At 38.8% G+C, this 19,023-nt stretch overlaps 1 protein-coding gene across 1 annotated transcript in view; it reads right to left on the bottom strand.

The window, feature by feature from the left end:
- The window catches only part of LOC135473172 (multiple C2 and transmembrane domain-containing protein 1-like), a 59,316-nt gene that overhangs the window by 27,709 nt on the left and 12,584 nt on the right, over positions 1-19,023 (bottom strand). Inside the window, 4 exon segments of the mRNA XM_064753014.1 lie at positions 12,489-12,530; positions 13,131-13,239; positions 14,072-14,133; positions 14,135-14,295. Coding sequence (XP_064609084.1) covers positions 12,489-12,530; positions 13,131-13,239; positions 14,072-14,133; positions 14,135-14,295 — 374 coding nt within the window.

Raw genomic sequence — 19,023 nt, 5'->3', positions numbered from 1 at the left:
GTAGCAGCAATCGGGACACGTCATGTTTTGTAGAAATAGTGAATTGAGAATATTCAAGCAACATTTACAAGTTGTATCATTACTTTTCGAAAGACATTTCTTTACGCAACTTCAAAACTTACCCACCCCGTGTGACCCTCTCGCAGCAGTCAGCTTTGCGCGGGAACGTGCTGGAGACATTATGCCTTCCAGAGCAGGATTTGTATTATTTCATTACCTGCTTGGAGTACTGGGTACGTTTATTTCTAATACAAATACAACAATAATGTGATCAGTAGTGACAATGATAAATTCTTCATTTTTTACACGATCAGTACGTCAAACACCATAGACATTGCTCCAATCAATTCGCCAGTTAAACCCACCACTCGGACTTCGCTGCGATTGCCAGTGGGTTTCATGGACGGCGTACCAGCGACTGCAGCGAGACTGGGACTAGTTACTTCTGAAAACAGACGGGAAGCCCTCTAACAAAATTAAATAATGCAGAGCATACATATATATCATTGTGTACATGAACTTCACGGCATACCTGTATATTACAAGGAACAATTTTGGTTCTCGAAACCTACGTAATCGATACAGGGGATCGATCGGTTACCAAAGAATTTGGGGGAGATCAAATGTCCGATCACCTGAACGTTAGGTCGGGGGATCGATTTCTCGATCACCATAATTATCCTTATGTCGAGGGCTGCCTTTAGGAAGATAAATGTATGTACAAAGTTTAATAAGAGCCATCACAAGTAAAGATATTTACAGCTGGATAGCCAATCTAGAAAGGTCACCCCACCCCCCCTCCTCCTGCTCACACCATTACCCATTACAGGTAACAAACTGATAACAACACCTGATACCTAATGACATCCCTATATATCTCCGCACAATTTCTCACAAGGGATACAGGTAGCTAGATGATAGTGTCATGAATATATCCATAAGGGTCAGGGCACGGTAACACAAACAGCTGCTGATCAACCACAGCACCTGGATTCAAGTGCCATTCTATCAACTGACGGGACTGTCAAAGCAACAACCAGGAATGCCATACAGCAACAGAGGGTTAAGCACGCGGTATAGCAGCAGAGAATAAATAAGGCATCAGTACAGCATCAATTAATGAAGATATTACCTCACAAATACTTAACACATGTGATGCGCACTCAGCTGTATGAACAGAAAGACAATGGACTGATTATGTACAACATCAGCTAATGAAGATATTACCTCACACATACTTAACACATGTGATGCACACTCAACTGTATGAACAGACAGACAATGGACTGATTACTTACAGCATCAGCTAATGAAGATATTACCTCACACATACTTAACACATGTGATGCACACTCAACTATATGAACAGACAGACAATGGACTGATTATGTACACCATCAGCTAATGAAGATATTACCTCACACATACTTAACACATCATGCACACTCAACTGTATGAACAGACAGACAATGGACTGATTATGTACACCATCAGCTAATGAAGATATTACCTCACACATACTTAACACATCATGCACACTCAACTGTATGAACAGACAGACAATGGACTGATTATGTACAGCATCAGCTAATGAAGACATTACCTCACCAATACTTAACACATGTGATGCTCACTCAACTGTATGAACAGACAGACAATGGACTGATTATGTACAACATCAGCTAATGAAGATATTACCTCACACATACTTAACACATCATGCACACTCAACTGTATGAACAGACAGACAATGGACTGATTACTTACAGCATCAGCTAATGAAGATATTACCTCACACATACTTAACACATGTGGTCTGCACTCAACTGTATGAACAGACAGACAATGGACTGATTACGTACAGCATCAGCTAATGAGGATATTACCTAACACATACTTAACACATGTGGTCTGCACTCAACTGTATGAACAGACAGACAATGGACTGATTACGTACAGCATCAGCTAATGAAGATATTACCTCACACATACTTAACACATGTGGTCTGCACTCAACTGTATGAACAAACAGACAATGGACTGATTATGTACAGCATCAGCTAATGAAGATATTACCTCACACATACTTAACACATGTGATGCGCACTCAACTGTATGAACAGAGAGACAATGGACTGATTATGTACAGCATCAGCTAATGAAGATATTACCTCACACATACTTAACACGCGTGATGCACACTCAACTGTATGAACAGACAGACAATGGACTGATTATGTACAACATCAGCTAATGATTACCTCACACATACTTAACACATGTGATGCACACTCAACTGTATGAACAGACAGACAATGGACTGATTATGTACACCATCAGCTAATGAAGATATTACCTCACACATACTTAACACATGTGATGCACACTCAACTGTATGAACAGACAGACAATGGACTGATTACGTACAGCATCAGCTAATGAAGATATTACCTCACACATACTTAACACATGTGATGCACACTCAACTGTATGAACAGACAGACAATGGACTGATTATGTACACCATCAGCTAATGAAGATATTACCTCACACATACTTAACACATCATGCACACTCAACTGTATGAACAGACAGACAATGGACTGATTATGTACACCATCAGCTAATGAAGATATTACCTCACACATACTTAACACATGTGATGCACACTCAACTGTATGAACAGACAGACAATGGACTGATTATGTACAGCATCAGCAAAAGAAGATATTACCTAACACATACTTAACAAATGTAATGCGCACTCAACTGTATGAACAGACAGACAATGGACTGATTACGTACAGCATCAGCTAATGAAGATATTACCTCACACATACTTAACACATGTGGTCTGCACTCAACTGTATGAAAAGACAGACAATGGACTGATTATGTACAGCATCAGCTAATGAAGATATTACCTCACACATACTTAACACATGTGATGCGCACTCAGCTGTATGAACAGACAGACAATGGACTGATTATGTACAGCATCAGCTAATGAAGATATTACCTCACACATACTTAACACATGTGGTCTGCACTCAACTGTATGAACAGACAGACAATGGACTGATTATGTACAGCATCAGCTAATGAAGATATTAACTAACATACTTAACACATGTGATGCGCACTCAACTGTATGAACAGACAGACAATGGACTGATTATGTACAGCATCAGCTAATGAAGACATTACCTCACCAATACTTAACGCATGTGATGCTCACTCAACTATATGAACAGACAGACAATGGACTGATTACTTACAGCATCAGCTAATGAAGATATTACCTCACACATACTTAACACATGTGATGCACACTCAACTATATGAACAGACAGACAATGGACTGATTATTTACAGCATCAGCTAATGAAGATATTACCTCACACATACTTAACACATGTGGTCTGCACTCAACTGTATGAACAGACAGACAATGGACTGATTACTTACAGCATCAGCTAATGAAGATATTACCTCACACATACTTAACACATGTGATGCACACTCAACTGTATGAACAGACAGACAATGGACTGATTATGTACAGCATCAGCTAATGAAGATATTACCTCACACATACTTAACACATGTGATGCGCACTCAACTGTATGAACAGACAGACAATGGACTGATTATGTACAGCATCAGCTAATGAAGATATTACCTCACACATACTTAACACATGTGATGCACACTCAACTGTATGAACAGACAGACAATGGACTGATTATGTACAGCATCAGCAAAAGAAGATATTACCTAACACATACTTAACAAATGTAATGTGCACTCAACTGTATGAACAGACAGACAATGGACTGATTATGTACAGCATCAGCTAATGAAGATATTACCTCACACATACTTAACACATGTGATGCACACTCAACTGTATGAACAGACAGACAATGTACTGATTATTTACAGCATCAGCTAATGAAGATATTACCCCACACATACTTAACACATGTGGTCTGCACAGTCAACTATATGAACAGACAGACAATGGACTGATTACTTACAACATCAGCTAATGAAGATATTACCTCACACATACTTAACACATGTGGTCTGCACTCAACTGTATGAACAGACAGACAATGGACTGATTATGTACAGCATCAGCTAATGAAGATATTACCTCCACACATACTTAACACATGTGATGCACACTCAACTGTATGAACAGACAGACAATGGACTGATTATGTACACCATCAGCTAATGAAGATATTACCTCACACATACTTAACACATGTGATGCACACTCAACTGTATGAACAGAAAGACAATGGACTGATTACGTACAGCATCAGCTAATGAAGATATTACCTAACATACTTAACACCTGTGGTCTGCACTCAACTGTATGAACAGACAGACAATGGACTGATTATGTACAGCATCAGCTAATGAAGACATGACCTCACCAATACTTAACACATGTGATGCTCACTCAACAGACAGACAATGGCATAGTTAAACTCCACAGTTGGTGATTTGATCAGATTAGGATCAAATAACAGACTTCTATCTTTACTTAGCAGTTTGATAAAGAAATCTTAAGGAAAATAAAATGTAACAAGGTGAGAATACCAAGGCTTTGCACAGCATGAAACGACTGAGGTGAAATAGGGTGAAAATTCCTCTTTGGATAAGAAAGACAGCGCCCTTGATTTATGGACTGTACAAAGTCATATGCAGGTTGAGAATTTCTACAGCACTTCGCCCACTCAATTCTGTATTGGTTAAACTCAGCACTGAGGGCCGAGGAAATAGGACAAATGAGAGGACAGGATGAAGACTGCAGAAGATGCGGAGGTTTATTCAAGATCAATAAAGACATTCTCCCAAGGCATACCAATGGACTGATTTGGGGGCGGAAGTTCCCTAACTATATACTCACATCTTCACTTATTCTACCTCCAAAATAAAATCCAGTCTGAAACCATCAATATCGACTTCATTTGTTAACCAAGCACGTATATGATCAGGTTAACAGGGGGATTATGCCAATTACTGAATTTCGCTAAAAGTCGAAAAAGCCTGAAAAAGTGCAGTTTTAGAGTCAAATAAAGGATACCAAATACTACTCTGGGTTCTCAAACGGACATTTTTCCAGCAGGATCTCATCCAACTTCCTTCTAAACAAACCATAAAAACTGACATTTTTCCTAAACTGGCCACAAAACATCATCACACAGACACATGGAGCAGAGTTGTGACACTCAGACAGGATGGAACACAGTTGAGACACACAGACTGGATGGAACAGAGTTGTGACACACAGACAGGATGGAACAGAGTTGTGACACACAGACAAGATGGAACAGAGTTGTGACGCACAGACAGGATGGAACAGAGATGTGACACACAGACAGGATGGAACAGAGATGTGACACATAGACAGGATGGAACAGAGTTGTGACACACAGACAGGATGGAACAGAGTTGTGACACACAGACAGGATGGAATAGAGATGTGACACACAGACAGGATGGAACAGTGTTGTGACACACAGACAAGATGGAACAGAGTTGTGACGCACATACAGGATAGAACAGAGTTGTGACACACAGACAGGATGGAACAGAGTTGTGACACACAGACTGGATGGAAGAGACGAATACTGGGATTAGGACAAAATTATGTCAGGCGGGAAAGACACCCCATTCCCATGACTGTCACATCCTGGTTTACATCACTCTCCCTCTTTCTCCCTGAAACAAGCTACCTCAAAATGTCATTTTTTCTTTCACTGCAGGGAACATGTCTTTGACAACCAGATTACTTTTGTTCCCCTTGGGTGGTAATGTTGAAAGCATATCAATATTCCTGGCATGCTGTACATATGTCCAATTCTGCTCAAAAGGTCCCTTTCTCCATTTTTTTCACCACCATGATGCTGACTGCCGTTTTAGTGAAATATTCTTGAGTTTAAAACACAACTCAAATAAATATAGAAATCAATCAAAAAGGTCCCATCTTGAATTGAGCACAGAATTGTCAGATATTACCAAAATGTCTCATGCTTGTTGATCACAAATGTCTCATGCTTGTTGCTCACAAATGTCTCATGCTTGTTGATCAAAGGCCACAGTAGTTGTTCATTTATGTCTTAAATGTTGGCTACTTAAATTTCTCATTAGGTTCAAACTTACTACACTGCCCAATATAATGTAGTCCTTATGGTATGGTCCTTGTTACCATGGTAACAAATTGTGAATGGAATGATTTACCCTTATTCAAAACTAAATAAAACACCCTACAAGATTAATATCTCCATTTAGGTACTTCATGCGATTTTGTGGTTTCCTTTATGATTATGATAAATCAGGAACACCTTAAGCTGACAAGATGGCGTCTGTCAGCAACGTCCTTTGGTCTTTGCTAGATTACTGTTGTTAAATAGATTGCCCTATTGTCTTGTTCCTCCATAACTGTCTTACATGTATATCTGACAATTCAACTCTTAAACCCTGCTCTGTCACATGATGCATCAACAGTTTTCATGATATCTTTAAATATCCATAATTCTAAATGACCCAGTTTGTTGGCTACCTTGTCATTCCTGAATATCAATCATTTAATTAGACGAAATACATAAACAAATTATAACGCACTTATTGTTTCTTGAGTTGTGACTTTAGTCAACTACCTCAAACAGATTTTCACAATGCTTTGTCTTGGCTACTCTTTTGGATAAAGCAATCCTTTGAATTGCAAGAAACCAGAATGCTTCATGCATCTAGAACAAAGTTATATATGCCAAGAAATGCTGCTGCTCCATTACGATGGCTACAACATTCTACAGTAGCAAGTACTGATACCATGGTACAAACAAAATGGTTCACACATTATAATAAATAGATGTCGTTTCTGTCTTGTTACTATGATCAAAGGTTAAGGAGCTTCAGGCCTGCTGTGCCACAGGCTACAAACACTGAGCCGGAGACAGATTAGTGAGGGAAAAGGTGAATATCATATTCAACGACCATCAAGGTCACATGAGAATGGTGCCGACGGATCACGCCTGGCAAAGCATGGTGTTAAGGCTGTAGATATCTAGTGAGGGTAACACCTGGTCATCCAATACATGCGGCATTTCTCGTTAGGGTAACACAAAAACTGCCAAGGTCATTAAATGATATTCCTACGGGACACAGAAAGCCTGGCATGGTTGTGTCCCATGGGTGGCAGCCTAGTTGTATCTCATGGGTCACACTAAAACCATAATGGTCCTACTTGGTGTCGAAGGAACCAGGGGCACATGTCTTCACGAGTGTGACAAAATTACTGCTAACAATTTGTGAAACAAAGGGCCAGTTATAAGCATGTCTGCTCTGGACACTTTTGCCTAAAGCATGGCCTCCAGAGCATCCACATAATTACATCAATCTTACATATCACATGTAATCTAGGAACCAATACTTCTCACACCATTACTCCTGGCATGTCACTCTTGTAATTAGCAAACACGGAAGCAATTTAATCCCCGATGTCAAATGAAACTGAAAGCCTCTGCACTAATGGCTCTCGGGGTGTTCCAGCCTTGTGATTTACATTAAAACTATCTGAGTGTTCACTCAAGCAATTCAGCCTCAATACAGGACATTCAAAATAATTATCATTAAACTATAAGTGTAATACCAGAGAGACAAAGTCAAATATACATATTTAAAGTTATGCTAATTTTGTACAAATTACATCCAGTCTGTTTAAAATGTTTAACCAAGTCAAGAGGATAACTCAATGTCTATTATCATAATGGTATACAGGGTAGTAAGGCTTCAGCTTTACATATGCAAGCCCATTAGCTTGAATTTTAATATTTCCCTCACACGTACATTTCTTGTTTGGGTGCATATATACCCAGTAACTAGTGTACCTGAAAGTTCAGTTATGATTTAAGTCTGACAGCAGGAAAATTCTCTTACATTACATCAGTGAATTACAATCTTTCATAACAGTGTCCGAAATTTTTGTTGTTGTTAAAAATGGTTTTCTCAACTATTTCTAACATATTAGAGAAAATGTTAACACTAATTTTCAGATGTTTCTTTAATTTCATTCCTTTACCGAAAAAAAGCATATTTTGTGAACATGATAATAAATCAAGGATTACAGATATATTGAATTTGCATTAGTCCAGTAGTCCTACCATTTCCACACAGACTCATTAGCAGGATACGAAATTGTTTTTGATGTTTAGAGGTGACACACCACCAAATACACCCAACATGGTTATCATGATATCATGTGCACCAGCTGCAAACTGCTATCACTAAGTACAGACATTATAGCCAACATTCATTAAAACAATCCAATACACCTGTATTACCTAACAGGTGATATTTCTAGCCTGTAAGATGATGCAAGGACTGGTGTACCCAAATATACATGCATCAAGAATGCCACACCATACATCCTTTCTATCTTAATACATTCAGTGAATTGCATGACTACCCCCTGCATTACAGAGGACTATTCTTACACAAGAGATTGGTATACAGAGGTAACACCACATGTAGCATAGTCATTCCTTGGCTCTATTCGTACTGTACATTTATTTAGCTCATGGTTTACCTGAATCCTTGCACGCACGCACGCACGCACGCACGCACGCATGCACACACACACAGAGCAGCCCAGAAAATGTGTAGGATGAAACGTTCCACATCTGTGATTACAATAAAGTCAAGAGTGACAATGATGTCATAGCAATCCACCTGGGATGTTCATTACTTGTGGCCTTACAGAGCAGTTGATCAGATGCGGCTGCTCTGTAACACACGGACTATTAGCCTGAGAATAACCTAGCTGTTATAAAGAAGTCAGAATTTCAGCCCCCAGAATCTGGTGATAAACATTAACCTGCCTCATTCCGGACACTAAAATAGACGGTTTTACAATTTCCACACTTCTAAGCAAACAATCTAATAGAATTATTTCCAATAAAGCTTCCCACACCTTGGAGTGTGACAGTCACAAACCTGTCATCTGACAAAAAGTTGGTATTCAAAGATCTTAACATTGCATGTCTCCTCTACAATAAACAACATGTAGCTTTATAGCCAGGCATTATTACTCCCAGTCTAAGCTATCACTGAAAGTCAGTTGTTGATTAAAAGTGGTAGTGGATGCATGTGTGTGGGACTGGGGTCTCTTGATAAACCAATATTTGTCTCACTGGCTGAATATGTGGGTAGTCAGGTTGTAGGACAGTCACATGCACATATCAGCTTTGCATAATGCAGTCCATTAGGCAGTTTCTTCCTTCTAATGTTACACCTGACTTAATTACCATGGCGACGTGTATCTTTGCTATGGTATAATTTTAGACAGGTCTATAGTACAAGCTGCCTGTGGATTAACCTTGTAAGGCTGGTCCTGAGAGGGCGGTGTCAGTCATAGGCACCTATCAAACTAGAAACGGTACACTACTAATCACAACCAGCCCAAAATACCAGCAATTCTTCAACCTTTTACATGTGTTTATTGAAGCATATTTTTTGGACATTATTCTGTGCAGACAGATAAAATGAAAACTTGAGTAATCCAAACCAATGTAGTTAAGTTTTGTCTCCAAAATCAAATGAATATGGTGCATAAATCGCAGTGAAAGTTGATCTTTCATATGAGAAAAAGCTGAGGGCTTAGGGCATTTACTATGAATAACAAAGCTAGGAAGAAGTATCACACAGTTTTAATCACTGTGTACAGCCAGATAGTCTGATTATGTTTACCTGTAATTTACAATTATACTACTTGTCACCATTTAATGTGTAGAATGATGGCAAAGTCTATAGACTTAAACACACTAGAGAGGAGCGAGAGGTAGTTGAACCTGAAGTACATCTATACTACACCATTAACACGCTGCAATGCACTCTAGTCAAACTGGACATGAACCGGGCAGTCAACAAGTAACATGCTTGTTAGTAAACTGAATCCACATTTACTAAAGTTAACATAAAGTCAGCCACTAAATCTGAAATACTTAATAACATTATATTCCACAAATATTCTAAAAATATTTTAAAAATTGTACATTGCTTATCAACAAAATAAATATCGTCAGTACCTAGCCAATCGTCTGTACCTAGTCACTCATTTGATGATGCAATTTTTCTATGTTATAGCTATCTAGAGTGACGTCACAAAACCTCAGGGCTCTACTGTACCATCGGTATTAAACAACGTGACAATGAGAAAATACAAACAAAACCACCTAGTACACAATTAAGGATTATCAGCTCTGTTCCCTGTTCAAAGGGTCAATGTTTTTTTTACTCTGGCGCTCTATCAGAGCGATGTTTGTGGACACAAGCCTCGTCCTTGTTCTGTATGGGTCTAAGCATTAGGCCTGGCTGGCTGGACCGATATCAGGCTCGTCCTTGTTCTGCATGGGTCTAAGCATTAGGCCTGGCTGGCTGGACCGATATCAGGCTCGTCCTTGTTCTGCATGGGTCTAAGCATTAGGCCTGGCTGGCTGGACCGATATCAGGCTCGTCCTTGTTCTGCATGGGTCTCAGCATTACGCCTGGCTGGCTGGGCCGATATCAGGCTCGTCCTTGTTCTGCATGGGTCTAAGCATTAGGCCTGGCTGGCTGGACCCACATCAGGGAATTTACTGAACATAGCAGGACCCTCTGACTTATAACAGACTCTTTCATTCAGATTTTGGGAAGATATTTTCGTAAAAAATTTAAAACTTTGCTAAGGAAAAATAATGCAAAGTCACAATATTTTTCTTCAAGCAATGACTCTCCCCAGGTGGTTTTCTTGCTAACCCACCCTGACAAGTTAGCTGCAGTCTCCTGCCCAGCATGTACGCATTGTGACACAAGCAGCCGTTCTCAGTTCCCTGCTCATAAGTGTGTTGCCCAAAATGCACCTGTTTAACACTTAAACTAACCGCAAAATTCACTTTATTGCATCAATGTCTGTCTATCCACTGTAAGAAACCACACTGACAATCGAGAGTAATAGGTTTCTTGACTTGACAGTCAATTATCACAGGACGCTTCAGCGCTAGTGATTGGCCAAGTTCATAAGGGCTTCAACAACATGACAGAGTGAATTGTCCGTCAGTGCCATATCCTCAATGCTGAAATTCATCTTCTCGGCTTTCAAAGTTTTTTTTACATATTTTTCTGTGATAACGGAGTCCTATTTCCTTTTTTGTATGTGTATATAGTGGCAGACTTTATATTCGCTTTAACCATAAAGCATATGTTGACAGGTCAGTCAGCAAGTAACATGCTTGTTAGTAAACCTAATCCACATTTATTAACTTAAAGTTAACATAAAGTCAGCCACTAAATCTGAATAATTTAATAGCATCATATTCCAGATGACTGAACTGGCTATGCTCAGAGTTACATTCATTTATTAGTTCAGTGTTAATATACTGACTGATGCAAGCTGAGACATCTATTATAGATGTGTTCTCGGAGAAGTCCATGAGGGTGCATCGGTGTCATGCAGTGTGCATGCTTGCTATCCCTACAGTTCCAATTACATCTAGCAGCTTGAGGTATTCACTAAAGATTCAAGGATAAACCAACCATTAGTAGGCGCGTAAAGACATATGTGGTGACACTCAGATTATCTTCACAGAAAGACAGGAGAATTGGTCACATTATAGCAGTAAAGAAATTCTGAAATCAATGGATGCGTTGATTCTCCTCTGTTCCACTTGGCAAGATTGCACCTTGACGGTTAAATGGTTATGTTTTGATAGAGATTCACGGAGTTGAAATGCCACCATGTTCAACAAATGTATGATTTGTCACAAATGTTGTCACATTTCATACTAAGTTGCACATTTTTGTCCCATACTGTGGGTCAAATATATGACAAGTATTGGAGAGAGGCGTCAAACAAATGAGCTTTGTTTGCAAGGTAAAAAGACATCCTCCTGAAAAAATTTTCCAAAAAATTCCCTATTTTGAGCTAAGTTTTAAGTCATTTACCACACCTGCTGGCAGCCACACAAAGCCAGCCCTCTCTGAATTAAGAGTAGAGCTCATCAATTACTACAGAGCTCAAAGGTTAATCAGCCTAAAACACACATGCCTATGTTTAGTTTGTTCTGGAATATCTGGAATAAGGAGGTATTGAACTACATCAGTTTTGATCGCAACAGTAAATGGTATCATTCTCTTCTTTTCATTAATATATACCTTTAATTTGCTGAATCTCAGCTAAATTGCTTCATGCTAGTACATCATATATAGGTAAAATTCTGTTCACAAATATGAAGTGTTATTCTGTGTTTGTTGCTAAGAAACATTGGTTATTTCATACCCTGATGCATGTATCTAAATATAATATGCCTTTTCACTTTTAAGTCAACAACATAGTCTGTAGCTAGTATCTAACTTCTCCCAAACCTCAAGCACTATGCAGATATTTATTACTACATGTACACAATGTACTGGCATTCAGGATGTGTAATACTCACAAAGAAACGTTCAAACACGAATGTATCTTCTTCCCTAAAATACTGACAGCATAAGAAAATCCTTAATGATGAGATCTGTCAGATGACTATTGGTAATTACTTGACAGGTTTTGTCAATGTCAGAATCATTCATCAAAAAGTATGTTTTACGTGAAATCGTTCATACATAAAACAATGACTAAAGCCAGCCCAAATGCTTTGCATTCAAAACATAAACAAAAATATTAAGTCTGGATACAAATAAAAGTGTAATTAGAGATATATCAAATTTATATTTGACTAAAAACTAAAGCTGTGCTAGGGAATTTAAGTAAAGTGAACACTTTAGCCAGGATGCAAAGAAAAGATCACAAATGAGTAACTTAAATTCCTATACCAAATCTTACCACAACCTGTATAAATGGAATATGAAAAATTAAATAAAGAACAACCTGAGAAGATACTTTTTGAAGTTCCTGAGAGGCCATTTGCCAAAACAGAGCCTGTTCCCCAAAGATACATACGTGTAATCTTACAAAAGTCACAACAATTTATCAGGTTTTGGTGCCTGTAAGTGTACAGGTAAAAATTCTTTGCATTGAAGAACAGGAAAATTCGCCACCATTTTGTTAAAAAACTTCAATTTACATAAATCCTACTTACATTGTCCTTGTCGTCTTGGGTTTTGGGCACGAGGGTACAGTTCAGGAGCAGATAACCCATGTAGTCCGACTTGCCCTTTTCCTTCAGCTCTACCTTTATGTCACTTGGTCTGTATATAATCAACAAATGTCAGTTTAAACTAATTGAACCAAATTTTCTCAAAAATTTAAATAAAACAAAAAGTTCCACACCAATAGACTCAAACATGACACTTTGTATGATACAGACATTTTCATATAAAATGGATTGAAACAGAAGAGGAAAGTTTAAATATGCATTTTAATAGGCGGTTGGAAAATTGTTTTAGCATAATGTTTATGTTTTCCGGCATGTATATAACATACACTGTAGTGTTACACTGTACCTTCTATTTGGGTATTAGTTATGTACCTTTTATTTCGGCATTAGTTATGTACCTACTATAAGGCATGAGTTATGCACCTTCTATTTTTTCGGCATCAGTTACGCACCTACTATAAGGCAATGCAACTGATATTTCGGCATCAGTTATGCACCAATTATTTCCGCATTAGTTATGTACCTTCTATTTTGGCATTAGTTATGCACCTACTATAAGGCATTAGTTATGCACCTTGTATAAGGTATCATTGCAGTTAATCACCTACTATAAAGCATCAGTTATGCACCTATTATAAGGCATCAGTTATGTACATTCTATAAGGCATCAGTTATGGACCTATTATAAGGCATCAGTTATGCACCTTCTATAAGGCATTAGTTATGCACCTTGCATAAGGCATCATGCAGCTATGCACCTACTATAAGGCATCAGTTATGCACCTTCTATGAGGCATCAGTTATGCCCCTTCTATAAGGCATCATGCAGTTATGCACCTACTATAAAGCATTGTACATCATCAAATGCAAACCTTGTCATCATTCAGAATACGTAACACCCAATGAGAGAAAGCCGAGCTTACGTGTTGAGTTCGATGCTGGTGAGATCCAATTCTGCCCCTCCCATGGGGTCATCGCTGATACCCGCGATCATAGTCAAACACGCTAATCCGTAAGGGCTTCAGAACATCTTCTATGGGAATGGTAAACCGTTCGTCCCAGCGTGGGTTGAGGTTTTTGTACACAGTTCGGCTCTTGTAGAACTGCTTTGTGCCGATCTTGAACTTGACATAGGGATCACTCGTACCTGAGTAGAACAGATACCAATATTTGTTCAGGCAACGGATTTAATCACAGAGGATCTGAACCCTCTTTTGGCAGCCACACTTGGAGCAAGCTTTTGTTGCAGACGGAGTCACATGATGGAGTATAGATTGGCATCATCAGAAAACATGACATGAAATATAACAATGTTTAATGCATGACTGACACATCACAGATTTTCTCTAAAACTTAAAATGAAGGTAAACCGAAGGATATATGAAAAGTAATGCTGAGGTAAAAATACATGGCCTTGTTGAGCTCATATTGAAGGATTTGACTTACACCCTACGAGTAAAAATTTACATCTTTAACAAATCTGTAGACAAAAAAACATATTTCAAAATGGCGACATAATTATGACTGGCCAGATCACGGGCTACAATTTGGTACAGCTATCATCATTATAGCTTTTACAGTTTTCCTCCTACAGGACAAAATGTGATTTCTTCAAAATGGAGGGTACCTGGTAATACATGTACAATGAAACTGTTTTAAAGACATGGAATATGCACTGCTGGACTCCCAAATTACATACACAGACTTTTGTGTGTGAGCTTTTGCCAAGTAAAAGTTATGGGTCATTTATACATAAATGATCAAGTTTATACTTGTAGTGTAAATTTATTTCTGCAATGAAAAACACTGTCAGGTATTTAACACGCTTAATTCAAACAGATCATTTATTTATGTCAAACCTTGAATAAGTTAGTTTATATACGAGGTAAATGCATTAAAGTTGTCACTAGTCTGTTAGCATGCTAGTGCAGCATAATGACCCAGGAGCCTTTCACCAATGCGGTCACAGTGAGTTCAAGTTCAGCTCATGCTACCTTCCTCTCTGAAAGAACATGGGAAGGTCATCCAGCAACCTGCAGATTGTGGTGGTTTCCCCTGGGCTCTGCTCGGTTTCCTCTCACCATAATGCTGGCTGCCGTCGCATAATTAAAATATTCCTGAGAGCGGCGTCAAACACCAATCAAATAAATCACTAGTCTGAGGATGTACTTGTACTTGTACTGCAACAGTGAATAATAAGACCATTTCTGTTGACACTTTTGTTGCAAACCCATATTGTAAACATTTCAGTTAATTGATCTGATTTGTACATAGATTTATGCAGACTGCAGAATATTTTCTGATGCTCAAGGAAAATCTAGTTTTTGTAAATGTTCTACTTTAAACGAAGTTTACCTGTGTTCATTAAAACACACTGAAGGACTTTAGCCTTATGTCAACCTTTTAGCAATATTAACTTTCAATGCTCTATACATGTAACTTTAAGGCTGACTAAGTTGAATATAAATTCCAATGTATTTTATTAGATGTATTTTGCGTGTCATCTTATGGACATGAGGTGTACACCTCAGTGTGAGATATAGACAAGGTGTGTATGGGGTGTACGCCTCATGTACATCTTAGTCTAAGGCATAGATGAGGTGTACTCCCCATTTATATTATCTGAGGTGTACTGTGCCTCAAGTACACCCCAGCCATATGCCTATATTTTAGATGTACCTCAGTAACTGTGAAAAAAATCAACACTTGGAAGACGTACCTCAGGTACACCTTAGAAATTTTGAAAGTTAATAATAAAAAAAGAACGATGTACCACAGGTACACCTTATAAACTATGAGAGTTTTTGAGCGGTTTTTGAATATGAGATGTATCTCAAAAATATACCTCTGCAATTTTGAAAAAAATCAACCCTTTATAGAAGATGTACCGAAGGTACACCTCGGAAACTTTTTTAAAGTTTTAAAACAAGAGATATCATTCAGATATTTTACTTCAGGCAGTACAGATGGTAGTACAAAATTACAAATGTTTTTGTACGAAAGAAAAAACATTTACTAAATAAATATAAGCCTTTGTCTCACCCTATACTGATTTGCCATTCAGTGTGCAAATATTGACCAATCACAGAGCACAGATAAATCTGCCTCTGATTATTCCAAGATGGCTACCCTGAACAATGTGCATATATATTCCATGCTGTGGGAAAACAGCACAATTATGCACTGATTAGTGCTTCCTGAGTCACATGTTTGGGCACACATGTTTGGGCACACAAACATGTTCTACAGGGCAAAGAAAAGGAGTAGCACTAAATTTTAATCAAACAGCTAGAAAGCCTCATGTAAATGTATATCACTGTTGTTGTAATAAATCAGGTGAGATTTACTGAAAAACAAAGAACAGCATGCACTTACAAAATGACTTAAATTCATCCATAATTTATACAGCCAATATTTAAGTGTTTTGAGCTTGTTTTCTATCAAAATAAGAACAAAAACAGTGTACATCCACCTTGCCTGTAAACATGTACCTCAGCTGTACCTCAAATACACCTCAGGTGTCACATTTTAACCTAATATTTACAGGGTAGTTAACAGCTATAGATGAACATGAGGTACTAATTTGCATAATTGGCAATACCTCAGATCCACCTCACATACACCTCAAGTATACCTCAGTTCAGATATGCTACATAACCATGGTACACCTCAGATGTACCTCAAGTATACCACTAATACCTTGTAACAGTAAGGGTCATTATCTAGACTAAAAACCAACATCCTAAAATTCTACCCAGATAGATTATCTGACTGAAATGATCATTTTGTCAGAAAAATCAGTGTCTTGTCCTTGCTTACAGTTAACTCCAGCTGTTAGACAAAACGGTGTAGTACATGTGAACCATGTATATGTTTTATCCTGTTCTAAGGCTTGGACAGTGTTGATACTCTTAGTTTCTTTGAAGAGTTACACATAGTAGAGAGCTTGAAAAGTACAAGACACCACAGCACGTACAAGTAATAATTCATTTTAGGACTTTTCACCACCCACGAGTGGCACTTCCTCATTCTTGAGTCTGGTTTAAGGTAATCTTGACATCTATTGCGCAATGCACTAAACAGCCCCCTGGCCATAAGCACAGCTGCAAGAGAGTGTATTGGTGACATACTGAAATGTCAGGCGTGAACCTAATGTCCCAGGCAAAAACAGGTCACGGTCAGTAACATACAGTCATGGAAAAAATTATTAGACCACTCATATTTTCTTTGGTTTCTTGTTCATTTTAATGCCTGGCAACCCTAAAGGTGTATTAACCGAAGATTACAATGAATACGACAAAAATCCAGCTGATTCCATAATACTTTGTCGCATTTGATATGCTTTAAGGTCAGTTGTATTCCTAGGGTGTATGCGAGGCAATTTCATGCTTTCCATTTACATGCAGACTTACATACAGAGTGGTTTCCTGTTTACATGTAGGCTTACATAAATAGGGGTCTCTTGTTTATATATTAAGACGCAGCACAACTCGGTAGTTGTCAGCTCTCATAATGCCTAAAACGAAAGAATTATGTGGAGCCAGAAAGGCAGCCATCTTGGCACAGCTGGATACTGGATTGAGCGAGCGACAAGTGGCCAAAAAACTGAAGATCTCTAAGACAACAGTTCATTACACCAAGAAAAAGCAAGCCGAACATGGTACTACAAAACTGCTAGCTGGTCGAGGCAGGAAACGTCTTTCTACCCCATGAGATGACCGAGCACTCATTCGGTCCTGTATCAAGAATCGTCGTCAGACCTCCAGAGACCTTAGAAATGAGTGGGCATTGTCAACAAATGTGACTTGTTCAGCAAGAACAGTTCGAAACCGACTTCTTGAAGCTGGTCTAAAGTCGCTCAGGGCACGGAAGAAGCCCTTCATCAACGAGAGGCAGCGGAAGGCCCGCTTGCGTTTTGCGAGGGATCACAAGAATTGGACTGTTGATGATTGGGCTAAAGTTCTCTTCAGTGATGAATCCAATTTTGAGTTGATGCCTACTCCAGCCAACTCACTGGTTAGGAGGAAGCCTGGGGAAGCCTACAAACCAGACTGCCTTGCTCCTACTGTAAAGCATGGGGGTGGATCAGTGATGATCTGGGGTTGTTTCAGTATGGGTGGAACAGGACAGATGCAGTTGTGTGAAGGGAGAATGAACCAAGTCACATACAGAGCTACTCTTGAAAACAGTCTTCTTCCATCAGCTGCTAAACTCTTTCCTGGCTCGAATGACTGGATTTTCCAACAAGACAATGCCCCTTGCCACACGGCAAGGTCAGTTAAAACCTGGATAGAGAACCGGAACATTCGAACCATGAATTGGCCTGCTCAGTCACCTGATCTGAATCCAACTGAAAACCTGTGGAATATTATCAAGTTCAAAATGGAGAACCACAAGCCCAAAAACAAAGCAAATTTGTTCGAATTTTTGCAACAGGAATGGGCTGCTGTGACCGCAGGGCAATGTAACAAACTGGTGGAGAGCATGCCAGGGCGAATGGCTGCAGTCATCAAAAACAATGGGCTTGCAATCAAGTACTAACTCCCGAGTGAGACTGAGAGTCATGTGACTACGTGACTAGGAGACAGGAGAAAAAATGAAATGCCAAAATGTTTTTGAGAATACAGTTGCCACATCTACAGATGTATGAACTTAAGTGATTTTGGTCATTGTCAAGAAAGTCATAGAGAACTGATAGATATCACCTCTTAAATAAAACCCTTATGAACTATTTCTGTTTTCATCACTTTCTCTGCCCAAACAAATGTTCCTTCAGTTGTGCAAGGTTTTAAAATGAACAAGAAATGGGAGAAAGCAAGGGTGGTCTAATAATTTTTTCCATGACTGTACAACAGGGTTCTTCTACATGACTATA

The sequence above is a fragment of the Liolophura sinensis genome, chromosome 8 (assembly GCF_032854445.1).
Source record: "Liolophura sinensis isolate JHLJ2023 chromosome 8, CUHK_Ljap_v2, whole genome shotgun sequence".
In the NCBI taxonomy this organism is placed as follows: domain Eukaryota; kingdom Metazoa; phylum Mollusca; class Polyplacophora; order Chitonida; family Chitonidae; genus Liolophura; species Liolophura sinensis.
Note: the sequence above shows the minus strand (reverse complement) of the source record. Positions and strands in the feature narration are given on the sequence as shown.